The sequence below is a fragment of the Acartia tonsa genome, chromosome 12 (assembly GCF_053477335.1).
Source record: "Acartia tonsa isolate MP-2025a chromosome 12, ASM5347733v1, whole genome shotgun sequence".
Taxonomy (NCBI): Eukaryota; Metazoa; Arthropoda; class Copepoda; order Calanoida; family Acartiidae; genus Acartia; species Acartia tonsa.
This window is the reverse complement of record NC_137271.1, coordinates 12,433,884-12,461,875: the sequence shown is the minus strand read 5'-3', so window position 1 is coordinate 12,461,875 and position 27,992 is coordinate 12,433,884. Positions and strand designations below refer to the sequence as shown.

General features: G+C 30.8%; 1 protein-coding gene across 1 annotated transcript; it reads right to left on the bottom strand.

The window, feature by feature from the left end:
* On the bottom strand, nucleotides 1-27,790 carry LOC145334768 (lysosomal alpha-glucosidase-like). The gene is made up of 37 exons (XM_080180367.1): nucleotides 27,645-27,790; nucleotides 27,257-27,312; nucleotides 26,932-26,989; nucleotides 25,695-25,771; nucleotides 25,090-25,194; nucleotides 24,027-24,081; nucleotides 23,437-23,477; nucleotides 23,080-23,196; nucleotides 22,489-22,575; nucleotides 21,940-22,027; nucleotides 21,644-21,731; nucleotides 21,213-21,258; nucleotides 20,626-20,693; nucleotides 19,615-19,701; nucleotides 18,874-18,955; nucleotides 18,542-18,614; nucleotides 18,073-18,126; nucleotides 17,581-17,648; nucleotides 16,960-17,011; nucleotides 16,334-16,365; nucleotides 15,683-15,810; nucleotides 15,191-15,260; nucleotides 14,236-14,313; nucleotides 13,997-14,065; nucleotides 12,032-12,096; nucleotides 11,618-11,724; nucleotides 10,846-10,908; nucleotides 10,378-10,456; nucleotides 9,271-9,340; nucleotides 8,596-8,642; nucleotides 8,282-8,315; nucleotides 8,103-8,165; nucleotides 3,162-3,245; nucleotides 2,680-2,747; nucleotides 1,808-1,897; nucleotides 1,094-1,179; nucleotides 1-597 (listed from the first exon to the last, which is right to left on the bottom strand). Exons 1-37 carry the CDS (start codon nucleotides 27,728-27,730, stop codon nucleotides 459-461), a joined length of 2,760 nt encoding a protein of 919 aa, XP_080036493.1. The 5' UTR covers nucleotides 27,731-27,790; the 3' UTR covers nucleotides 1-458.
* Nucleotides 27,791-27,992: the final 202 nt, after the last annotated feature.

The following is a 27,992-nucleotide window of genomic DNA, read 5'->3' as shown; positions in this document are numbered from 1 at the left end:
TAATAATCATAACAATTTATTAAGGAAACAAAACAAAAATCACAAATATACTCATTGAAATTAGAAAAATCAACAGAAAATAACAGCAAAGATTATTAAAAAGTTACCCTAAAATACTTAATCAGTCCTGTTCATTCGATAGTCATAATTCCAAATTAAGAGAAAAAGTACAACTTAAGACAAACTATTTTACCGCTAACTTTTCAGACAGCAAAAAGTACTACCCTATCCTAACAATCAAGTACATATCTTGTGTGGCTAATAAAATTTTGGAGACAAAACAATTTTTCTATATTGAACTCAAAAAATATTTTAATACTCTAAAGTAAAATACAAGGTTTAATATTTAATATTTAAGCTGCTTTATTAACAACAGAAACTGTTATCTTGAATGTGAAAAAAAGAGGAGGCAAAATAGTTTTACTGCATTTTTATCAATCAGAGGTACCATACGAAGCTTATACGATACCAAGCTTGATATTGAAGCTACTATTAATAGGAAGATTGAGAAGGTAGATGATGAAGTTTCCCTTCTCCAAGTTCTGATAGCTGTGGTCAAATTCTTCTCCATTCACGAGAATAGCCGCAACTTGAGACCTAAAACAGGAATGTGTAGGTTCATAAATATCAAATAGCGCAGCAATAACAATTAACTGAAAGTTTACCTTGAACAATAATAATTACAAAAATATTTACATTAAGAAAAATCTAATTTGCTAAATAAAATAATAAGCAAACATATTTCTTATCGAGAACCAATTATCCAACAGATGATAATCTATTTGTCAATCCATCTATCTAGCTATTAATCAATCAATTGAGTTAACTATCTATCTTTTTAACCTTAATCCCAATACGATAACAGTGATTCTTGGATTTACTGCTGGAATTCAACCACTTTGTTAAATTAATATATCTATCTATCATTCAATAAATCAATCAATTTATCTACCAATCTATTTTCCATATATCCCAATACCAGTATCCCAATACTGTATATCCCCTGCTGGAATCAAACCACAATTATTTACACTCCATCTATCAATCAATCTATATATCTATTTCTCAATTAATTATCTATCTATAACCTTACCTTAATCCCAGTACTGTAATAGATGTAATTCTTAGATCCCCTGCTGGAGCCCAGCCATTGTTCAGAACATCATAGTTAATCTCATACTGAAAAATAAATCAAAATCAACAAACATAAAATCTATATATCTATCAATCTATAAATATATACACAGCTATCTATCTATCTATCTATCTATCTATCTATCTATCTATCTATCTATCTATCTATCTATCTATCTATCTATCTATCTATCTATCTATCTATCTATCTATCTATCTATCTATCTATCTATCTATCTATCTATCTATCTATCTATCTATCTATCTATCTATCTATCTATCTATCTATCTATCTATCTATCTATCTATCTATCTATCTATCTATCTATCTATCTATCTATCTATCTATCTATCTATCTATCTATATATCTATCTATCTATCTATCTATCTATCTATCTATCTATCTATCTATCTATCTATATATCTATCTATCTATCTATCTATCTATCTATCTATCTATCTATCTATCTATCTATCTATCTATCTATCTATCTATCTATCTATCTATCTATCTATCTATCTATCTATCTATCTATCTATCTATCTATCTATCTATCTATCTATATATCTATCTATCTATCTATCTATCTATCTATTTATCTATCTATCTATCTATCTATCTATCTATCTATCTAATTATCTATCTAACTATCATGACTAATCATGACTAACCTCAGCAAAAGTATATTCGGATTGTAGATAAAGAGCTTCGTCAACACTGTTTAATTCTTCTCCGTCATCATAGAACAAATGTCCAGCTGACTGAAACAAACAAATATTATTACTTGGCTGGATTTTGACGGTTTCCTTCAAAGGTCTTAGTCAAGAATACACCTCCCAACCTTATTTTAAAATAAAATGAAAATCCGGGGGGAAGAAGAGTTTCTCATTTGTTTGTTTATCACTCTAGGTCTTGTAAGGCTATAATATATTGGGTACTGGAAACTACTCCCCCTCCCTCCCACCCCATCTCATTATGTTGAAACTATTTCAAGAATAAGGGGGTGAAGATTAGAGTAAAACACTAGAGGGAGAAAGGGTTAAATAACCGTATCTCCCCATCGCATCAACACAGCCAAGTAGCAGAAAATGATTTAGAAGCAGACAAAAGAGGTCTTTGAAAAAGGAAGGGAGGTAGTTGTCTGTATATACATCTATAATATAGATCTGTTGGGCGAAGGGTTTCTTTGGTTGATAGACTTTTTGAGTTGCATAACCAAAGTTTTACATATTTAAGACAAACATATTAAAATAAAAAAAAAACATCTTACTCCTTTGTTTATAAAAAAAAACAAGGATGACATTATTCAAAATTAGCAAGTGCAAAAAAAGTCATGGATGGACAAACTGACAAAGTGATCTGGAGATAAGATGTTTAGTAATACAAAATTATACAGCAATTAGAAATCATTAAATGTTAAACCTTCCTTACTAAACAATTAAAATCAATTGTACTTATAGGTCTTTTGTAGCATGACCGAACGGACCAAGCAAATTATATACTAGATGTTCATTGGAACAGAGAATCGCCATAAAATGATAACCTCAAAGTTTTCATCCAAAGCAAAGATGAGACCCATTTCTCCTTTTCTGCTTTCAACAGTTGTTAAACCTAAATTACAATTTAAATTTAGCTCATTTCGGGCCTAGGCTGACTGACATTCCTAAGAAAGATACTCAATTTTTGCAACATCCTTTTTCACAGCTAGAAATAAAATACATATCCATTATCCATCCATCTTTCTATATCTGTACCTGGTTGTTGAAATGTAACTCTATCCATGTATTTATTTATCCATTTATCAATCTATCTATGTACCTAAATGTCTATTTATTTATCTATCCGACGACCATCCATCCATATGTCTCTCTACCTTGTTGTTGAACTGTAATAGCCCCTAGGTAGGGGTATAACATACCTATCTATCTATCTGTTCATTAGGTTATCATTCTTTCAAACGTACATTCATATATGTATCTATTTATCTATTCTCTTGTTTATCCATCTATCTACCTATCCTTGTACCTGGTTGTTGAACTGTAACTGCAGCCCCTCCCCTCATATGTATGGGTATAACATCACTTGGAGCAGGAAACTCAATCCATCCCACTAAAAATAAAAAAAACACAATCCTTATCAAAAGTAACAGGATGCGCGTCTCTCTTGTGTTTGTCTTTAGCTTTAAATCTCGCCAACCGCTGGATCAATATGAGTTATTTTTTTATATACCCAGGGAAGGTTTATAAGTATTATCTTTACTCCTAACAAGATTTTTAGAAAAGGCCATAGAAACTCGAAGTTTGACTTAGCCCTCAAGTGCCTCTAGTTGACTTTAGGGGCGTTACCGCTCTTAAGAAATAAAGTCAGGTTTCTAGACTTATCATTTACATAATTATATACAGGGTGAGTCAGAAAAAACTGAGTTTTTCGATTTTCAGAAACAACCAGAAGGAATACAGAAAAAATAATTATATGTCCTTGCTCTCTGTACAAAAGCACATCAAACTTGTAAAAGGTGTTTTTCATTATCTCTAAAAATGCGACCTCTATGATAGGTGTATGGTGTCAAAAAATGCCTTGTGTGAAAAATGTTGATAAAGAAAAATTAAAATAACTCATCCATTTTGTATAAAAAAATTTTAAAACTTCAATATTTATTTAGAAACAGGTCTAAGAAAAGTACTTTCATGAGTTTTAAAGGTAAAATGCTTTTTGGCTCCTCACAAAAGCATTTTTAGAATACTGCAATTTGTCATTTTTTCATATTTCTTGATTGTGATGCATGTGGTTTAAAAGAATCTTCTATAATAATGTAGCTTATAGTAAAAAGAAAAAAAACCTTATATTTGACAAAAAATCTCTTAAGATAAAAAAGTTATCAAGGTTTGAATTTTTAAAATAAAAATGCCTTTTAGAAACCCTACCCTATTTAAATAAAGTTATTATGATGGATTATAACACACAAGTATAATTTGTCAAAAGAGCGCGGAGATTTTAGAGATTAAATCCAGTCTTGCACCAAATATAGAGGAAATTCAGGGGGAGGGGGGAGGAATTTAGGTAACAAGATGAAATATTTCTGGTCATGAGCTGATTTTCCGAACATGGGGTATTAAATCTTAACAATAGATTACAACAAAACATATGATTTATAATGTAATAATTTAATTTAAATAAATTGTATTTTTAAGATGTTAAATAATTACAATCTGTTGAATAAAAATTTTAATAATCAAAAAATATGTTTGTTTATCTTTTTAGAATGGTAGACATTTTATATTATAAATAAATCTACCTAAAAAGTACAAAATAATGGCCGAAAAAGTCATCACACACACTTTTTGAAATCTTTATGCTCTAAAAAGCGCCATTGTTTTCAGAGATATTCAAAAACACCTTTTCTAAGTTTAATGTATATTTTTATAGAGAACAAGAACCTATAATTGTTTTTTCCATATTCCTACTGGTTGTATCAGAAAATCGGAAAACTCATTTTTTTCTGACTCACCCTGTACATATATATTATACTAGAGTTGGCTCGATATAACTATCTCACTATTGACTAGGTTTATTTATTCAATGATTTATTTACTTTTTTTGGATTTACAATATAAAATACGCTCTATATTTCTATAAAATCCTTTTGTGGCATTCTTTTACTAAAAACCCACCTCATATTGGCATAGTTTAATAACCAATTCAAAATTAATCTAATAAACTTTACAAACTGACATTTTAATTCATACACTTTATTTCACAAATTCACTCTCTTTAGATTTTTTTGAAAAAGACGACATTGAATATGTTTTTGAAAACATGTTGTGTTCATCACAACATGTTGTAACATACACAGGGGTGGGTTTTTATAAAAAGAATGATGCGTTATTTTTTTTATCTTTCCTTTGTCATGAAATCTATGTACTTTTCTCTGTCTCTCTTTCTCTCCCCCTCTCTGTCTCTCTCGCTCTCTCTCTCTGTCAACAATATTTTTCAATTTTATATACTTTAGCATGTAAATTAAGGCTGTAAAATTGTAATCTTTATCCAATGCTGATGTGGCTCTTTTGGTTAAGGCGTCAGGTTTGAGATGTTAAGTTTTAAGGTGAGTGGTTCAAGACTCACCACTGAAAATTTTTTTTCAATCTTATATACTTTGGCATGTAAACTGAGGCTGTAAAACTATAATCTTTATCCAATGCTAATATGGCTGTTTTGGTTGAGGCATCAGGTTTGAGATGTCAAGTTTTAAAGTGGGTGTTTTGAGACTGACCACTGAATCAATGTTTTTTTTCAATCTTATATACTTTTGCATGTAAATTAAGGCTGTAAAAAAATAGTATTTATCTCATGCTGATTTAGCTCTTTTGGTTAAGGCATCAGGATTGAGATATCAAGTTTCAGGGGGGGTAGTATGAGACTCACCACTGAAACATTATTTTTTTTTAAATCTTATTTATTTTGGTACATAAACTAAGGCTGTAAAACGATAGTGATTGTGTAATGCTGAATTAGCTCTTTTGGTTAAGGCGTCAGGTTTGAGATGTCAAGTTTCAAGGTGGGTGGTTCAAGACTCACCACTATAACAATATTTTTTTCAATCTTTCATGCTGAATCAGCTCAGTATTTATCTCATGCTGATTTAGCTCTTTTGGTTAAGGCATCAGGATTGAGATGTCAAGTTTCAGGGGGGGTAGTATGAGACTCACCACTGAAACATTATTTTTTAAAAAATCTTATATACTTTGGCATGTAAACTAAGGCTGTAAAACTGTAGTAATTGTCTCATACTGAATTAGCTCTTTTGGTTAAGGTGTCAGGTTTGAGACATTAAGTTTCAAGGTGGGTGGTTCAAGACTCACCACTAAAACAATATTTTTTTCAATCTTATATACTTTGGTATGTAAACTAAGGCTGTCAAACAGTGAAAGTTATCTTATGCTGAATTAGCTCTTTTGGTTAAAGCGTCAGGTTTGAGATGTAAAGTTTCAAGGTGGGTGGTTCCAGACTCACCACTGAAACATTATTTTTCTTTCAATCTTATATATTTAGGCATGTAAACTAAGGCAGTAAAACTATAAAAATTGTCTCATACTGAGTTAGCTCTTTTAGTTAAGGCGTCAGGTTTGAGATGTCAAGTTTCAAGGTGGGTGGTTCAAGACTCACCACTAAAACAATATTTTTTTCAATCTTATATACTTTGGTATGTAAACTAAGGCTGTCAAACAGTGAAAGTTATCTTATGCTGAATTAGCTCTTTTGGTTAAAGTGCCACGTTTGAGATGTAAAGTTTCAAGGTGGGTGGTTCAAGACTCACCACTGAAACATTATTTTTCTTTCAATCTTATATACTTTGGCATGTAAAGCAAGGCTGTAAAACTATAATGATTGTCTCATACTGATTTAGCTCTTTTGGTTAAGGCGTCAGGTTTGAGATGTCAAGTTTCAAGGTGGGTGGTTCAAGACTCACCACTGAAACATTATTTTTTTCAATCTTATTTACTTTGGCATGTAAACTAAGGATGTAAAACAATAATAATTATCTCATGATAATTTAGCTCTTTTGGTAAAGGTGTCAGGTTTGAGATGTCAAGTTTCAAGGTGGGTGGTTCCAGACTCACCACTGAAACATTATTTACTTTGGCATGTAAACTAAGGCTGTAAAACTATCATAATTGTCTCATACTGAATTAGCTCTTTTGGTTAAGACGTCAGGTTTGAGATGTCAAGTTTCAAGGTGGGTGGTTCAAGACTCACCACTGACACATTATTTTTTTCAATCTTATTTACTTTGGCATGTAAACTAAGGCTGTAAAACAATAGTAATTATCTCATGATAATATAGCTCTTTTGGTAAAGGTGTCAGGTTTGAGATGTTAAGTTTCAAGGTGAATGGTTCCAGACTCACCACTGAAACATTATTTTCTTTAAATCTTATATACTTTGGCATGTAAACTAAGGCTGTAAAACTATAGTAATTGTTCATGCTAAGTTAGCTCTTTTGGTTATGACGTCAGATTTGAGATGTCAAGTTTCAAGGTGGGTGGTTCAAGACTCACCACTGAAACATTATTTTTTTCAATCTTATTTACTTTGGCATGTAAACCAAGGCTGTAAAATAATAATAATTGTCTCATGCTGAATTAGCTCTTTTGGTTAAGGCGTCAGGTTTGAGATGTCAAGTTTCAAGGTGGGTGGTTCAAGACTCACCCCTAAAACAATAATTTTTTTCAATCTTATATACTTTGGTATGTAAACTAATGCTGTCAAGCAGTAAATATCATCTTATGCTGAATTAGCTCTTTTGGTTAAAGCGTCAGGTTTAAGATGTAAAGTTTCAAGGTGGGTGGTTCAAGACTCACCACTGAAACAATATTTTTATAATCTTATATACTTTGGCATGTAATAGCTTTTTGATATTTTAAGTGACTGTTGGTATAAGGTAAATGTTTAAAAATATTTTTTTACTTTTACCAAATATTAATTATTATCTCAGAGAGTGAAAATTTAGTGTTTTAGATTTGAACTGACAACCATCTAACCTGTACTGGAACCTCATCTTTACCCCTGAGCTACAATGACAGACATGAAAGAGAGTAAAATTTTAAATTATACTATAAGAATTATGTTTTTGTCTATCTTGTCTTTTCTCACCATTGATGATTGGTCTCCGTCATAGCTCATTTATAGAATGTCGGTTACCTTATCCGTATGATGCGGGTTTGAGGCTCTCCGAGAGGGGCGGGGTTTTTGTAGTTGTTAAAAATTGGAAGAATTTATAAAACAAAAGTTGTCACAAATATAGGTATTAAATAATAAGTATCAATAAACAAACTAATATAAACTAAATCCAACTATTTAGTATAAGTTATCACATGTGCTCTTTTTGTGTTTATTGTCCTATATCATTAGGTCTTAGATTTGACCCTTTTGTGTTCGTCAGTTTTTAGGCTATTTAGAAAAACTTACATTGTTCTTCTTCATCAATTTTATCAATATCAAACAGGTCTGACACTGCATACCAACGTGTTTCTAAATGAAAAAAAAAGTTATTTATAGCATCGTATCTTACACAGCTTTCAAGAGATATTTATAGAACACGAATTGAATGTCTTGCAAAAAATGAACTTTAGAAAGAATAAAAATACCTGGAGATAGATAGATATTTCTGCTTACAGCCCCCTGAAATAAAGTAGAGCATAGTATAGTATAGTTATTTATAACATCGCTTTACGCGGATATTAAAATAAAACAAATAAGATTAAAACCAGTTTTGTTATAACCAAGGGGCTTAAGGCATAGGTAACCCACCCCCTTCCTTGCCTAATTTTTAATTTAATTGAAAATAAATGGAGGTAATAAGTGCCCAAAAGGCACTTTGTGTGAAAGAACCTAATAGTTAGAAATAAAATAATCATTTGTAGATGAAGAGTAGTTTTGCTCTTAAAGAAAACTATGTTACCTCTTCTAAGACTGGAGAAATCATCAAAGCTTTCCCCCACATGAACTATTCAAACAAACATATAATAGTTATTTCTCGCATCGTATTATAGACGGCTTTCCGCGGATATAGAATGTACAATTATAATATTAAAACCAGATTTTTTGATAGCGAGGTGCCGAAGGCACGGGCTAAAAAACTGGTTTTAATCTTATGATTGTACATTTTTATATTCGTAGAAAGCTGGATATAATACGATGCTAGACATAGTTTTTTCGTATCGATGAGAACCGGTTCCTATCCACCGGATTCGAATGAATAAGAGAATATTTTTTCTTTAAGAGTGATAACGTCCCTTTAATGTCTCTAGAGGAATTTAAGAGAAGGAGAGGAGGGGGGGGGGGGGAGGGGATGGGGTCGACCCTATAAAATCAATTTTGTTCTAAGAGGAAAAAAAGCTGGTGGGAGGTATTTTATCTTTTCTTTAAATAGAATATTAAATAGAATAAGAACTTTTACTACAGACACACACTCATCATGTTACTTTCATAAGGGTACTAGCAGCTGCGCTTCAAAAAACCTTAGGATAGGGGTACTTTAATAATGGAGAAAGGGGGAAATTTACTTACAACTTTAAATTTTAGTTTAAAGATTAGAATTGAAATAAAATACTATAATTGTGTTATATTTGTTCCTGTTCATCTATTGTCCAAGTATTTTCATCTCTAGGGAACTCGTGCCAAACTGGTCTAGCAACAGTACCTCCCTAAACATATGAAAATCTATCTATATGTTACTTGATTTCGGGAGAAAAGCCAGCGCAACTATGGGTTTTGGCAAATTTTTAGCTATTTTGGGGACTGAGAATTGATTATTGAATGACGTCACAAAATAAATTTTGTCTAAAGTGTAACTTTTATATTATATGGGAAATATTAAAGGGAAATATGAAATAACAGTTGTTTAGATTATGGTTCCAAATCCGATTAATTTCTACTGTAACGGGACAGACTGACTTAGAGAGTAGCTACTTCTTTGAATAATAATTTGCTTGTTAAAATTTTTGTGTAGATTAATTATGCTTATAATCTATTTTAACCAACCTAACCATTGTTATAGGCGATGCTACAACTCTACAAAAGACCAACCCCTACAAAAGACCAACTCTACAAAAGACCAACACCTACAAAAGACAACACCTACATAAGACCAACACCTACAAAAGACAACACCTACATAAGACCAACACTTAAAAAAGACCTACACAAGGTCTACCCATACAAAATATCAATTGATACAACTATATTGTTATATAAACATCAAATTTATTATTAAAGCAATGCATTTCTGCCATTTCATCAAAAGATTACCATTCGTTGCAGAATGATGGAATGTAATGTTTTTTTTTTATCATTAAAATTGGAAGATTTTCATGCAATTATTTCATTACATTGATACAAAAAAATCAATTTTTTGCTTATTCTCGTAATTGTGTCGTTTATAATCTATTTAAAGCAATCATTTTATTCATTTGATAAATAAGTATATAAGGTTAGACCATTTGCAGCTTTAGACCTTCTAGCATTAAGATTTTCTGAATGTTGGTCTTTTGCAGGTGTTGGTCTTTTGTAGAAACGCCTTGTTATATGTAAATATTGAATTCAGTATTGTTATGTTTGCCTATAAACACATTGAAGCGAAGCTTCTCTACAATTTAGATGCCAGTAAATCCGTCTGCCATTTCCGCCGCACACGATCAGCACGCTAGAAGGCCACTAAAGATTATAATTTTTACTCCGTCACCTCAAGATAATGTTGATAGAACAATGTGTAAAGGTAAGGAAGGAGAGCATATCTGATTGTCAGAGCTTCTACAGTAATTCTAAACAAAAAAGATCTTTATAAACTAATACTAAAACCTAATTAACGTCCACTTATTTGAAGGAAAGCAAGTTTGATCAACTAAGAAAAATGGCCCCCCAAAATTTACCCATTTACTTTTACAAAAAATTATCAATATTAGTGGTTAGGGCTTTATACTACTTTAGAAACATAAGATGAGATTAACAAAATTAACAAATTAACAATAAATGACAAAAAAGGGGACTACTTTAAGCAGCAAATTTTTTATAGAAATATTTTCATTTTAGTAAAATCTAATCTTATTTGTTTTTACAGTTTAATATGAAGTATCAAAACTTTTTAAAATTTCACCATGCCACTGCAGTCAAGCCAACAGCTGACTGAGAATAAGTTAGGTTTTGAATTTACCTGGCAACCTCCTCTCCAAATACACCTGGATCCTGTTCAATTGTTCCAAGTGCATTGTGATTCCTAGACAACAACAATCATGATTGGTTATTAAAAATGAAGGGCGCATATACCCAGCTTATACCAATAATGAAATTAATTAGAAAAAATCACGAAACCTATAATTGGTTTTCTGCTGTCGTTGGAAGGCAACACATCGTAAAATTGACGACCTCTTTATTTGCCCCCAAAATATTATTTTAGATTTATTTTACTTGTTGGTTATACCTTATACCTGGCATATACCACTTTTAAAAGCAACACAAAGAAAGTCAAGTGGAACATCAACCTCCCCATTTTGATTATTTTTTTTGCTGAAAATGACAACAAATGAAATTTCATCATTTCTGTTGATTAGAATCATTGGTGAATAAGTTTTATTATGATAATTATCGCATACTTCTTGGAAATGTTACTAAATGCAAAGGTTTCGTGTTTTTTCCCACCATAGGTTAATATGTGCTATTTATCCAGAGAGTGAGAGGGGACACTGGGCTGTTTATTAAACTAGTTTTATAATAACGTTTTCTTATTCGTTGACTTAAAATTTTTTAGGACTTTTATTGGATTTTGATTGGTTGGTTCATTAAGTTGAGTGTCTAAACGTTTCAACCAATAATTGTAATCCATAGAAGTGATAATTTTGTCTATTAACATTGGGGATGTACATCAATTAATCGACCTTTATCTTATCCCTTAAGATCCCTGTATTTATGCCTTAACTATTCCCTACCTTGAGAAAGGGTAGAATGCTCCCAGCTGTTGCCATCTAGCACACAATTCAGCATTGGTATCCCCAATAAATCCACAAATATCTGCACCAACAAATGGAATTCCAAACTAAAACAGAAAAAAATCTTACTTTTGTTTTAGAGTTGAAAATAATATTTTAGAAAAACTATTTGGTCTCAAAAGCGAATAAAAAATTAGTTAAACTAGAGTTTTGTTCTAAATCTTGTTATTTAATACATCATAGAGTTATCAACACAGTTTATTTAAACATGTTAATTTTATGTGATAAGTCCAATACACAATGTTTCATTGTTTAATTTTAACAAATCATCAGGCGGTTTATGAATAAAAAGACAGAATATTTAAATGAGTACTTAATATATACTCAGTAGAATAATTATCAAATAATATGTACCTGATTAAATTGAAGCATTCCAATGATAGAATTCTTCAGATTGGCCCAATTAGAAAAGTTATCACCTGAAAGAATATTCTAAAAAATAAGTAAACTAAAGATTGTTAAGTTTGATTTATCCCTTAAACAAATATTCTTTTTATCTATTTAATCTTCAAAATGTACCACCTAGTAATAATTTTGGAAAAAAGTTGTATATCTATAAATAGAATGATCACAAGTGTAAGCATCTATCAATTATGTATCGGTTATCATTGTCTACTCTATTAATCTATCTACATGTTTGTATATTGTACAGTTAGGGAGTTGAATCCATTTTTATAGAAGCAGAAATATAATCTATGATTATGGTTTGGACCCTCTAAAACTGTAATCTACCCAACCACTTTCCCCTCTCTTGGTGAAGATATCTTCAACGCCGATACGATTTTTGAAATATAAGATTCCACTTTTGTCTCTCTTGTTAAAGATATCTTCACCAAAAGAGGCAAAAGTGGAATCTTAAATTTCAAAAATCGTATCGGCGTTGAAGATATCTTCACCAAGAGAGGGGAAAGTGGAATCTTACATTTCAAAAATCGTATCGGCGTTGAAGATATCTTCACCAAGAGAGGGGAAAGTAGAATCTTACATTTCAAAAATCGTATCAGCGTTGAAGATATCTTCACCAAGAGAGGGGAAGTGGAAAGGTAGATTACAGTTTTAGAGGGTCCAAACCATAATCATAGATTATATTTCTGCTTCTATAAAAATGGATTCAACTCCCTAACTGTTGTATAATTCTGAGCCAATGAGTTTTCAGATTCAACAAAGGTTAAACTACTCAGAACAAGGTTATCTATCTATCTGTGCATTAGTGTGGCCCAAATGAAGGTCTAAATCGCTTTTCAATGTGCGTTATGTAAAAATAGGTTATGTATTGTTTGTAGATTTTAGCCCTATAATTGATTTTAAGAAAAAATCTATCGCTATCTCGTCAAATGCATATTTATTTTCACCTTTAATTCCCCAAATTATGAAAGACTTACACCAGATATAACATATAAAGCAAAACATCAAATTTTCTGTCTGTTTGTTTACAAACATTGAAATAAAATATTAAAATCACCAGGAATAAACATATGAAGAAAGAAAGTATAAAAATTTATTTATGTACAATTACAATAATTTGGGAAAGCTAATTCATACTGCAAAATTATTGAAGAAAAATATTTAAAGATAAGCCTTACTCTTTATTCCTGGTTTAATAAAAAATAATCAAATTATTTTTTGCAATATTAATTTTTTTATTAGTATGCTTTTTTTTAAAGTTGAATATGAGAATAAGTATATTACATATTTTTTTACCTTTATTTGATTTTTTATTTAAGTAAATTGTCTCTTTATTGGCGACAATGTCTGTTGAGCCATGAAATTTATTAAAAACACTTTTTCCTATTTTATGTCTTTAAAATGTATATTTTTTAGAGTTTTTCATCATTTCTCTTCTCATAAGACTAATAGCTACTGTTTTAGTTCAATTTCTTACACAAATTATCAATTTAAATAAAACAATGTTTTAATAGACGTTTTTCGGAATTATTCGGCAGTAATGGCGGTTCTGCCTACTTTTTATGATTGCTTTATATTTGAACTCTTGTTACATTACTTTAGGTTGGCAGTTCTTTAATTATTTCTTGTTAAAATCATGAAAATATGAAGTTTTTTTATAAAAAGCTAAAGATTGAAATTTCGAGATCAATTTTCATTGTAGAGAGGTCTAGTTTTCACTAAAAGGTCTACATTTGAGCCGGTAACAACTTCAAGGTATCCGCAAATTGATATGGTAAAGATTTAAAAATTCATGTTTTTTTGGGCCAGTCTACTGTGCATATATCTATTTAGATGTCTAATTATTTATCTAGGTTTCTAGATTTCTTTTTATATGTATTTCTTCCTACCTATCTTTACTTCTTTGAATCTTACCTAACCAATGCGCCACCCAGTTTCCAGATCCAACATAGGTTGACCTGCTCAGCACAAGTCCACGCTTCCCTTAAATAGACAAAGAAATGTCAGACTACATTTTTTAAAAAAGATATACTATTCAGATTTTTCATTAGAGTATTATGCACTTAAAATTATCAGTCAAAATTAATCTGTTTTGATACTAATAAAATAACATATTTAATTAATAAAATGAAATGAAATAGATTTGATGATACCTGTAGCTTCCTTCACAGCATCTAGTGTTGGTTTAGATTGGAACCATCCAAACATGTTGTGCAGATAATAATGAGACCCTAAAATAATCAGGGAAAATTTTATTCTAGATAAATTAATCTCTTCAAAAAAATAAACTACATACATAAACAAGGACAACAATCATCATATCATCTATATAAGAGACATATTTAAACAATTATTTCTCTATTAGTGTATCTACCTTGAATTAAACAGCATCTAAACATAAACTCTTATTTGACAAACTATTTTCTTATTTGTATATGCATCTATCTATTTTTTAATCTATGTATAAATCTATCTATTTAACTTTATGTTGTACAGCATCTAGATATGAAGTTTTATATGACAAGCTACTCTCTTCTTTGTCAATGCATCTATTTTTTTTATCTAATAATTGGTCTGTGTATTTAATATCTACTAATATGTTGAAAATAGATTTATCTGTCAACCTATTTGTTTTTTTTCTACTTATCTAAATATTAATCTATGTTCTACCATTAAACTAAACATAATTTATCTGAAAAGCTACATTCTTCTTTGTCTATGCATCTATTTATAGGATATCTATCAATCTATTTATTAATATAATTAAAACTATCATTATATTGAACAGATATTTATCTGATGCTGTGAGTATTGGTGCAAAAAATATGACGTAACAAAAAAAATTAGCCAATGAGAGGCCGTTATTGACCAATGGTAAAATTTATAGTGGCCTCTCATTGGCTAATTTTTTTTGTTACGTCATATTTTTTGCACCAATACTCACAGCATCATTTATCTGAAAAGCTTTATTCTTCTTTGTTTATACATCTATCTATTTATTATTCTATGTCTAATTCTATACTATCTACCATTATGTTGAACATAGATTTATTTACTTCTTCGTCTATCTATCTATCTATAAATCTATGTATCAATCTATCTATTTACCTTTATGTTGAACAGCATCTGGACACATTGTTTTATCCGACAAGCTATTTTCTTCCTTGTCAATGCGAATCTAAATAATAACCTCAGTAGAATTGAATCCAAGATCTTCCTAATGGCCGATGTGCTTTTCCGTAATTATTTCAAATAACCTTTTTGCTTCAAAAATCAGGAATAAGACAATGGACAATAACTGATGTATATTGTACAATCCAAATTATGATTAAAATTATTAACCATTCGGTGGATACAAATTGTTGGTTGAAAAGTTTGGACACTGATAGTTTAGATAACCCAATCAAAATTTCAAGCATTAATAGTCAACCTTTTAAAAGACGATTATGTACATAAGTGCGCAGCATTGTAGGTTAACAAACAAGGATGAAAATGAACATTAAACTGTAATTTAAAAACAGAAATTTTGTAAGCTAAATATTTAAAGCTTAAAAATATACATACTTTAACTATAGAGTTGCTGTGTTACTAATAACTTACATGTGGAGTATAATCAGGGAAGTTTAGTTTGTTATCAACACAGCCCTTGTTCAGGTCACCAGCTACAAAGTTGGCTGGCTCGTTCATGTCAATCCAGAGACCATCAAACTTGATCAGATCATAGAATTCTACAAAATATAACTAATCATCTTTTTTAAGGGATCTTAAGGAATCAGTCAATGGACGATAAATTTATTTACATCTCTAACGATGATAAGCAAAATTAACCATAATGTAAGTTATTAATTGAAGAGTTTGGACACTTCAAATCTGAAACCAACCAGTGAAAATACAATAAAAGTACTAAAGGTTTTTAATCTAACCAAAAAGATAATGTGGTATAAATCTTTATGTACCATTGTAATTTACAATCCAACGTCCTCTCCCTCCCTAAATTTAAGTAAAAGTTTTAGCATTTATTTACAATATTTTTCTATTCACATTTTTTTCAGCACCTACAAATGTCTATGGTATGTTTTTATGTCATTGTCTAAGTGAAGAACATTTTCACATTGATCAAGACTTTCTTTTTATTTTGATGGGTCTTAAAAAAAGGAATAGAGAAAATCACGCTTCTCTAAAACTTCTCGGACAGACGTGCATTTCAAATTATATAGCAGCTTCGCTACTTAAAAGGTAAACTAATGATACCTCTTATCAGTACTTTCCACCAGTCATGGGTTCTGAAAAGACATAGGTCAATGAATAAATTTGTTTAACAAACCAATCTTTGACTATAAGACAGGATTAACTATTGCTACTTTAAAAGCCTATTTTACATTGTATCAAGAAGGCATAAATGTAAAATCAATTTTAAGCCCCCCTAACATCAAACCTAAAATTGTGCAAAATGGACACATTACAAACTTTCCCGATTTTGTATTACTTTTTTTTCTTCCAAATCATGTTCCTCAAAAGTAATACAAAATCGGGAAAGTTTGTAATTTGTCTGCAAAATGAACCTTTGAAATACCCAAAAAGTAATTACAATTTTTTTTGTAAAAGTGCATATTATAAAGAAACAAAACAATAATATTTACACATCGGAACGTATTATATGTGAAGATAGCTTTTATATTAGTTTTTTTTAATCCCGAGGGGGCCGAAGGTCCGGACTAACAAACTAATATAAATATTAAGGTTTAATTCGTAGAAAAATGTCCGTAGTACGATACAATACATGTCTATTTTTAGTATGGCTCAAAACCGGTTCTGATCCAGCGTATATTAACCGGTTTCGAAGTTATACTGGGAGGGAAACTAAAGGGATATTTAACCTGGGATTGGAATAATCAGGAAAATATACAGGATCATTTGGCCACACTCTTCCTAAATTTAACAAACTTGTATGAGTTATGATAAAATTATTTACGAGCAAAACTGTCTAATTTTATTTAGCCTCATGTTCTCATTTGGTAAATTTACAAAGTGTCTCAAAAATCAGCCATGTGACGTCATAAAAATGATGGAGATGAGAGGAGAAATAGGAAAGAAAACCTCTAAATAAGAGATGGATCATTCTACATTTTTATGACGTCACACTCACATTACTGATTTTTAAGACACTTTGTAAAGTTACACTCTTTTGGAAAAATTCTTAACTGTTTATTTCTGCTAAATTTTGTTTTATCAAAGCAACAATATTTTCCAGAAAAAAAAGATTCTTATTACATAAAGTAGTAAGGTTTATTTTGTCTGAATCTTAAGATTTTGATAATAACTGAACCGATTGGGTTCTTCATTTCAGGGAAGCTTCACGTGGGTCTTTGGCATACGTCTTTGTTCAAGTCGTAGGATGGTTCTAGGTTATTTTTCTCCTGTTTCTCTAAACCTTTGAATACAGAACACCAAGATGCTAGAGGCGCATCCGCTAGTATTATAAAAGGAAATAATTTTACCTATAAAAGGACTGCCGTCAGGATTATGTACCCAAACACCATATTGCTCTCCAAGATCAAATGGTCTGCATTGAAGAATCCAATTATAATTAGAAAAGTACTTATATGCAATGAAAAAGGCATTTTAATCTTTTTAATTACATGCTTATATTATTATCTTATGCTACGTGATAAGTTTTTTTTTATCTGAAGTTTAAGATTTAAGGACTACTGAGAATATTAATTTTTCCTATAAAGGGAAGCTTTAAATAGGTCGCAGGATGAATTTAAGCTATTTTATTTTAGATTTAATTCTTTGGAGAGTTTTAGGCTATTCTTTGCCCCCTTTTAGCTACTACGGACACAGAGCTTTTATTTATTATGGTCGCAAACGCTAGTAGGAATAAAAAAATTATTTCTCTTTTATCCATATTCTACAAATTCCACGATTTTTTCAAGAATTTATCAGATGATCATTGCTATAAAGACTGTTCTAATATAAATAAATTCCTGTATGTACAATTAGGTTCTCCAATACTGATACAAGGATCCAAAATAGTAACAAATCTGAACAGAATAATAATGATTAATGCTTTACCTTAAAGTGCCTGTAGAGCACTGATCCACCTTCTCTAGTGTTGATATACATAAAAATATGGGTTGGGGGGAGGGGCAGTCCTTTTCCATAAACCCATTCCAGAAGAAGGGGGGGGGGTAAATCTGCAGGCCTTTATCTACAGTACGCTAACTCTGCTTGACTACTAAGTATCCACCTCCCACCCCCTGGGATAGGCATAAAAAAAGACTCACACCCCCCCCTATTTTCAATCTATTAAAAATCTAAGGAAATGTGGATCAGTGCTATATATGCATCCCCCCCTCCCTCTATCTTTAATTTATTTTAAAATAAGGGATGAATGTTTTCTGTACCTAATAAGGCAGTTGGTCATTGATGGTAATAAGATTATTTTTTATTTTTTACCTAACATTTTCTTCTTTAAGTTCATCAACATAACTTGATAATCCATTAAAGTTTACAGGATCTATTGTGAAGTCTAAATAAAGTATACTTTTCTTAAAATGAGAATAAAAAGATTCAAAACTTATTTTTTTTCAAAAAGTCTCTATTGAAACTATCACTTAATCTTTAAGAATATATTTTAAATTCATAAAAACAGATTCTATTATATTTCTTTCACTTTAAATTTAATATCTATATTATACTCTTTCTTCAAGAAATTCTATCTTTCTACCTGTATTGTTTTTCATAATAGCAAAGTTGTCCCTATGTGCATATTAGGCAGATAAACCTACCTAGTTGTCTCTCCATAATATCAATATCGCCCCACTGTGCATCTTGAGGGATTCCATATTCAACCATTCTGTTTCTTGCTGCCTTAATATCAAATCTATTTTGAGAAAGTTAGGTCTGCTATTAACAATGATGACAACAACCATTAGAAGAGAACAGAAGCGGAGACAATCCTATTATATAAGTAGTAAGCGTTTTTTGTCTGTCCCGAAGGATATCTCTAACCGCTGAACCGATATTGTTCTCTTTTACAGTGAAGCTTGTTATAGGTCCTGGTAAGGTTTTAAGCTATTCTTCGAGAGGGTGTCTTCACCCCCCTCTCCCCCCAAAAATAGTTTTTATAACTCTTTTGAAACTCAAATTTAAAAAAGGATGAGGTCAACTTTTCCCTCTCCTACTAGTGCTACGCCCCTAGAGGCTTCTAGGGGCGTAGCGCTAGTAATTCATTATTGAATTTAAAGAGCAAATGTTATAATTAAGAGTAAATTTATTGTAATGTTTTTTATATCATTTTACTACCAATATTTTGGACCAAATATAATAAAATATACTGGATGTTTATTTGTATAGGAACTTTTAAAAACAATCAGCTGTTTATCTTGAATAGCAGCGAGAAAATCACATTTCCTTAGCGTTAATGATTGACAGACACACATACAAAGTAAATTATAAAGTAGTTTCACAACTAATAAAAATATAAATAATACATAAAAATGTATATATATTTTTATAGATGTTTATACCTGCATATTTGAGATGTTATTATATCCATATCTACAAAGATGAAATCCTAGAGCCCAGTAAGGTGGCACAGGTGTTCTGCCAATTGCCTAAAAAAAGGAATATTTCAGTTCATAGTTGTCAAGAGCGAAGCTTTTCTTGTTTATATATGTTGTCCATTATATTATATTATTGTCTATTGTCGTGAATTTAGGCATGTTAGATTTTGTCCAATCGATTTTTTTATTATGTTTTGACAATGATACAGTTGTCCTATTTATCTGATTTTTTATTCTATGGACAACAAGAAACTGTTTTCAGTAACCTGTATTTTAGAAATTTTTTAACAAATTTATGTATGATTTAAATTTATATTCTGCCTATTAAGTTCTAACACACTAAAAGTGTTATTGATCGCCTGTCCTGCTGTCTGATATTATGGATGTTGTCCTCCTAGTAAATATTAAAAATTATGTAGACAGACTTTTTCTCTTTCTTACATCTTTTTATTTCTGATCTTATATTTCAAAGTTACGGTTTAAAAGGACGACATAATTTTTTTAGTGAAGTAGCAATTGCCAAAAAATCCTTGAATGGATAAACAGACAAAGTGAGTTAAAGAGCAGTTATTTAGTAGATGTTATATCAAAGAAAAGAAAGAGAGACAACAAAAACTCAAAGAAAATTACGCAACCGTTAAAATAAGGTTTATGTCCTTTTAAGCTTGTCCGACACGACAGTCAAACGGACAAAGCAATGTGCACATGTGATAGGAGTTTTCACTAAAAATTTCATCAGTCTATCTTCTATCTTCGTCTATGAGCATTTCCTGATTCCTTTCCTAATTCAGACAACTACCTGAACCTAGTGATGGAGACCTTTCATCTGCAAGAAAATTGCATTTTGTTCTTTTGTATGGACTCGGTTTTGTTTAAATTTCCGACGCTATAAGCTTATTTTCATAGACTCAATCATGGACAGAGTTAAATATGAATTTAATAGTTAAGATTTGAAACCTTAATAATGTTGATTACCTTTGTGTACTGTTGGACAACCTGTTCAGGGCCGGGACCAAGGAAGATGTAAATGTCCAGAAGTCCACCTGTACAAAGATTTAGGTATAAAATAAATTTCAGATCATACTTGAATTAAAAGGAATTTAATTATTTTATATTAAAATGCACGTTTTTTAATTTGATACTAATCCTTAAGGGCTTGCGGATGTGGGTTAAACCTCTTATAATATTGTTCATCCCCTCAAAGTCAACACCCCCTTGACAGAACCCCCTGTGTACGCTTTTTGTCATATTATGTTATATACAAAGTAGTTACCTAAGGCATGGGTATCAGTAATGCTGTTTGGGCATTTTTCCTATAATTTTGTTTGTCCCCAAAGCTTAGTATTTAGTTTCTGCCTTTGATGCTTATTGTTGGCTGGAAACATTCAAAGATGACAATGGGAAAAACATATTCATACTTTGTCACCAATAATTGTTGTTTTTATAGGGAGGAATAATTTTGAGTAAGTTTAACTTGTCATTTAGAATCTTTTAATTTATTTATACAGCAAAACACCTTTCTACAACTTATAAAATTCTTTTGTGAAAAATAAAATTGTTACCTATTGTTCTGTAGATAGCTCCGGGCATTGGAGTAACTGATAATTCCTAAAATTACAAAAAATGTATAATTTGCTTTTGAAAATAAACAAGTAAAACTAGCGTTCCTTGAAAGACAGAATGTCGAACACTAAAGTCTTTAGATTATATTAATGGATTAAGGATATACGTGGACAGTTTGTCGTCAATTTAGCTTGCTAATACGGATCTAATTTATTGGCCAGTTCGTTCATCCAGTAGAAGTGAGGATATGGTAAAGGATTTGGATGGGGGGTATTGTTATTCTAGCCAGCTACGAGCATCACTTTATTAGAGTACATGAAAATCTGGTGCAACAGCCAAGTACTAATATATCGATTATTGTAATTTATAAATATGTCTTGAGTTCCTTTAAAAAGTTGAAATATATTAAAAATTCAAGATTTATCAAAACCTGTGCGGCTGAATTTAGAAACAGGATTCCTGAGGCATCGCCATTTTTATCCAATAAAGTTAGTCTTGGGTGGGTACCATACATATTTCTAAACAGATAATAGAATAATATTATTAGAGTACCTATTATTTTTTATTTAATAGTGATAATCATAATATATTTAATCATATTTGATGGTTAACATACATTTTACTTAATAAATAATAAAGTAATATATAAAAAGTTTATTGCATTTGAACACATCATTTAACACCCGTATAGAAGGCATAAAGACTTGGAAAAACGGAATAACTTACGTCTCTTTATCTGGGGGTTGATCTCTACCATATAAACCATAGGTATGCCAGTTCATATCATGTGCCAAGGTATACTGTTCATTTTCACCTACAAAAAACAGGGATAACATCAACCATACAAGCAAACTTTTTATCAATCATCACAGGAATCATTGGTCAAAAAAATCAAGTTAATTGGCTATCTTAATTAAGATTTTTTCTCAAATAACTAAAAAAGCTAAGTTTTCATACTGGCAATGTTCAGGGAGTCGCTTCAATTACAATATTATGCCCTATTGTAACAGGAATCAAAGTGTAAACTTTGAAATCAATCCATAATCTATTACCCGGTTCCATTTTCTGGAAATCTTATATATTAAAAGATTTACTGTATTTTATAGACAACAACTGACCGAACGACGTGCATTGGAGCAAACATATTCTAGTTAAATAGTAGCTGTTACATGTTCTGGAAATCTTGTGTTAAAGATTTGTACTATGTTTCATAAAAAAATTGACGTTAAGACTGAAGGACGTGCAGACGTTGCAATTCAAAAAGAATTCACTTACCCCAACCATAAAGGTTAGAACCCTCAGGGAACCTGATAGGTAGAGATTTGTAATATTTTCCATGTTCAAACCCAGGAAGAGAGGTATCTAAAAAACAATTTCAAATAGAAAATCAATAATTGTTTTTTTCAAAAACCTTTCATCTTAAAAGATAGTTATAATTTGCTGAATTCCAGTTCAATTTTTGGTTCTATTATAAACATAGGACTTAAACCATAGTTGTAACTATAAAAAGCTGAGAGATATACAAGTTTCTGATAGTTTTTCTAAAAAATAGAAATGGCTATCAAAATAAAAAATAATTTATGCTTTTTTATTTGAGCAAAGTGGCATTTAGTATATATAAATTAATCCTTATAATAAAGTAATAGGATGTTTGACTGCCCTGGAAAGTTTATAACCATATTGAGGGAGGGTACCATCTTTCTCCCAAGAGAAATCGCCACAGAAAAAATGATCACCTAAATTTTTGTTAAAAACTAGAATTTAAAAAAGGGGGCTACTTAACCTCCCCCCCCCCCCTCCCACCAAGTTCTCCTAGAGCCCTCTAGTGATGTAGCCGCTAGTAATACATATAAATAATGTAATTACCTAAAACTAATTCACCAGAGTCTCTTCTATAAACCCTGATGCCAAAGCTGGGATCAGAAGTAAAAGCCACGTCATACAAAGGATTTGCAGGTTTTCTTCCCTCAGAGGGAATCACTAATTTCATACATATTCAATTTCAAACAATTTATAATCATTATGAGTAAGATGATTTACATTTTCTTATCATCCTTTTATAAATCTTCCCCCTAAAAATAATATTTTCCATTTTGTATCTTGTAGTTGTAGGGGATGCGGTTGGAGTAAATAAGCAACAACCATTGTCTCCTCCCACCGAGAAAATAATTGTAAGTAAGAAAACTAAATTAGACTATTTAAGTTTTCAAAATTGAATTCCTATAGGAACTTCAAAATCTGGCTCAGCAGCAGAAAACAGAATCCTAAATAGCAAGAATATATATATATTTTTTTAAATAGTGATTTTTGCTATGAAATATGTTACTGTCCTTTCATGACGAGACTTATAACCCTTACATAACATCTAAATATTATTTTATGAAAATTACATGCAAGAAATTAAAAACCTGAAGAAAAAGACATAGATATTCAAAATATCTTAATTGGTGCACACACAAACATTCATATACTTTGGCGTATAAACTTTTAACTACTGCATTAAACCGTTGTAAATTATTTTTTTCAATAAAGAAAACCACAAGGAAATAAAAAATATACATTCCAATGCTTTGAAAGATAGACATTTAATTACTAAAAAGAAAGACTTTTCAATACACAGAAAACTTGTTGGAGGCTACTGTTTTGGAGGTCCCAAGGGCCAAATAAATTTTGTTAAATGCAATAGCACATGTACTTTTATATACAATTAATGTTTTATTGTATGTCTCAAATATGTTTAAATGCAATAAAAAAAACTTTTAACATAATTATGACAAATAAATATTCGCGATTTTTAGATGAATGAAATATACCTCAGTCTTTCATTGTTCTGCATAAATACTTGGACCCAGATTTCATCATGGGAATCTAAATCGTATAAAACATAAAAAGTGATGAAAATCACAAAAATAATGGTTACTTTAAGGTGCAATGTTTTTTTTAAAAGCTAAGCTTTTCTATAATTAGGGTAGGTCCGTCCGTCCGTCCGTACGTCCGTCCGAGATATTTAGCTTTTATTCGTTAATTTAGGCACGTTAGAATTGCCCTATCGATTTCAAACTTTGCTTGGTGATTTCTGTAGTAGTTAGGTACGATTAAGAAAGCGTAGCAACTCTATAATCGTTACCAGAATGTCCGTACGTTCATTTTAAACATGTTGATTTTTTTCTTTTTTAATAACAATTTTTTATAAGATAAAAACATCCGATTGATCTGATTTTTTGATTACTGATTTCTATTACAATAAGGTACAATATTATGAGCAAAGCATCTCTATAATCAAGTATTAAAAATGTCAGTATGTCCTTAAACAGAATTCTGTATTTAAGAAGTTTTGCAACAAATTTACGTATAATTTTGTCAAACCTTATATTTTCATATTTTGTATATTCAGTTCTGACACTCAACAAAAGTCAATGTTCGTCTGTCATATCGTTTCAGAGCTTCGCTTTTATGGATGTTGTCATCCTTGTTTAATATATTGTTATAAACTTCATACTCTAAAGACAAATATATTCAATCATAGAAAATTATAAGTTGTGAAAAGTAAATATACTTTTTGGGGGAAAGTTATCAAAGGTAATGAAATCATTGAAAATTTAAAAAAAATATTCAATCAAGTGATATCCTAGACGTTAAACAGTTTCATATTGGTGCTACAGATCACCATACACAGCTAGAAAATCTGGACAAAGTTTATGTATTCAAAGGGTGTTTGTCTGTTGGATGTTACTTAACATTATATCTTTAGTAGGCTTAAAAGTATCTCATTCCATAACCAGCGGATACTGCACTTGGGTTATTTATAAATATGTCTATTGAAGTTTAAGATGAACCCGGCCCAATGAGGTAATTAACTAGGTAAATATTGCTTACCTGAATCTGGACTTTCTACTGTGCTATCCCTATCAACTCTGACCAGATGAGCAAGGTAACCATCCTGGGTCTCTACAGGTTCACCAACTAATCTGTACCCAGAGCCTAAAATGATCAACTAAGTTATTCTGGATGAATTTAATTTTTGAATCACCTCTTTTCACATTTCCATGTTTAACAAAAGTGGTCCACTTACAATTATTTTGAAAAAAAATATAATGTTTGTAATTTTTTTTAGATTAATGGAGACTCCAAGGACTAGAAAATTCTTAATAAAAGCTTAAGATGAAGAATTGTACGAAGACGAAGAACGTCCCTCCAAAAATCATTATTTTACGTCATAAAAACGAGGGATTATCCATCTCATTTTTAGAGGTTTTATTTTCCACTCCTCCTCTCCTCATCCCTCATTTTTATGACGTCATTGAGGGACTTTCTTTGTCTTCAATTATACCCTCATCAAATTTTATCTACAAACTAAAATTAGCAATAGATGTATCATGGTTTTCAGGGATTTGTTTTTATTGGTAATTATATTAATCTACAAAAATAACCCATGCCTATGGTAGTAGATTATGTATCAAATTCCATTGAATCAACACTACCTGAAGGATAATAACACCAAGGAGCTCCCTCTTCTTCCAATTCTTCATAAATACACCCTCTCCCTTCACATCTCTCCCTGTCACAAAATAATCAGGGAGTAAGGGAGGGGACAATGGATCGAATATTCAATTTTTAAGAGTCTCAGACTTTGGGTACTGGCTTAAAGGGAATGTGCACGAATTCAGCAGGTTCTGACTGACTTTGGGTACTAGCGCATCAATGCCCCGCTAACTAGCTGAGTTAGTTTTCAAAATAGCAGACAGAATGTTTTTATAAAAAGGCTGGTTTTAACAAATATTTTTTCCCAAGAAAATGTCATTTCATGGATAGAAACTCTACTGTGATATTTATGTATTACACAATCTAAGAACCCCTTGAATTTATGTGGCAGTTAATAATATATGAGATGGGTTTACGAATTTCTAAACAAGATTTTTCTAGTGATTAATTACAGAATGCTTACTACATTCAACATTGTGATGTATTGGTAATTTAATTTTCAAGTAAATTATTTTTTTCTTAGATCTAAATTTGTTATAAATTATATTACCATGATCCCTTTACAATTTTGGTCAAATTTTTAGGGTAAATCTGGTTTTCATTGCTTTTCAGCTAAAACTCTTTAATTGAATTTATTGCAAATTGTCCCCTCCCTTACTCCCTGCAAAATAATCCTATTACCAACTATAAATATAAGGTCTTCATCTCTTTAACAACCATGAAAATTTAAATCTTATTTAATAAAACAGTACGCTTTTTTTATCTCTAACAAATAATCTAATTAGCCGCTGAACCTTTGAAAGTGAAACTTCTTAAAGCTCAGGAAAGTTTTTAACTGCTTTGTGAGAAAGTTTCTTCACCTTCTCAAAAGAAAACGTTCATAGAAAAAATGATCAGTCCTTGCCCTCCTTACAAAATCTTTTCTTTTTAAATAAAACTAAAATACAAAGTAAAGGGTCCATTTCTCCCAGCCCCCATTCCCTCAAGTGTCCCTAGAGGCCTCTAGGGGCATAGCCTCTAATTAAAGAAATACAAAAATGATATTGGAATTGGAGATTAATGATGCTTTTCCTCTAAGTGCATATCAAAAAACCATCCCCACCCCCCCTCCTCCACTGGCCCAATCACTTGTTTTTGTTAATTAATGAATATAGATATAAATAATTCACTGATGAATGGTGAATCATAATTTCTTGATAGAACCAATATAAAATTTATTTTTCTATATTTTCGAACCTGTTCACATGTGGATCAGGATGGCAGTCTATTCTCTCCTCAATTTCAGGTACTTCTACTAAAACAATAATATTATTTGACTTAAGGTAGGTAAGAGGTACTAAATATGTGAAAGATAAGCAAATGCTATTAATAATCAAAGTCATTAACCAATAAAAGTGTAAAAATATGAATAAGAATAAAAAAGTAGGCAGAAAAAGAACGTTTGTATAAAATATCAGGTAGGTAGGTGACCTACATGTAAGAGTAACGACTAAAATAATACATAAACTGTAATCAAATTAATTTAGATATTTTTTTCTATAGACTTATACAATTAATTTACCTCTAGCTTCAAGTAAGCTTAGTGGAATCTCATTGTTATTACTTGAACAAATTTCACTAAAATAAAAAGAATCATCTTATTGATGCAGGGATAAGACAATGGGAAATTAATTAATTTACCAACAATTTTGTATCAGGAAAAGTAAAAAAGGGGTCTTTGTTTGTCGGATGATATATAATATTTGGAGGAAAAAAAGTAGTAGATTAATAAAATAATTTATGATTTATCTCAAAGAAAACTTGCACTTATATTATCCACCAATCAAAATAGAATCATTATACTTCACAAAGCAGAAAAAAAATCATTGATTTATATTAACGAACATACAATATTCTATGTTTTAAATCTAAAATGATTTAAAAAAAAAATCTTGTGATTTAAAGCTAACCTGGAGGCATATAGAACCAGTCCGCCTAGGATAAGGCCAATAATTGTTGCCTTGATTCGCATCTGAAAATTGAACCCATATTGCATATTATAACTGTGTAGCTAGATGTCACTTTACTACTCTCAACTGTCTTGTTTTAGTTGTGAGTTTTTGTGTCATGATTGTCAACACAAAAAGTCATGTGATCCATACATGTTTTAACACTTTAAAAGAGAAAGAAATAATATGCAATAATATAATGGTACAAGGTGTTTGTGGGTCTATCTGTGTAGGGAAGGAACTCGCTAAACGATGAACCGATTAGGTTCTCTTTTACCGGGAAGCTTCTAACAGGTTAGGGAAGGTTTA

What these genes read in the sequence shown, in the direction of transcription:
- LOC145334768 (XM_080180367.1), bottom strand. Translation starts at nt 27,730, where the DNA reads ATGCAATATGGGTTCAATTTTCAGATGCGAATCAAGGCAACAATTATT. An exon ending in TATTATGGAGAGACAACTAG is followed by an intron (nt 18,615 to 18,873) that starts GTAGGTTTATCT and finishes TACTTTATTTAG; the next exon opens with ACTTCACAATAGATCCTGTA. An exon ending in TACTTGGACAATAGATGAAC is followed by an intron (nt 8,643 to 9,270) that starts AGGAACAAATAT and finishes GTTTGTTTGAAT; the next exon opens with AGTTCATGTGGGGGAAAGCT.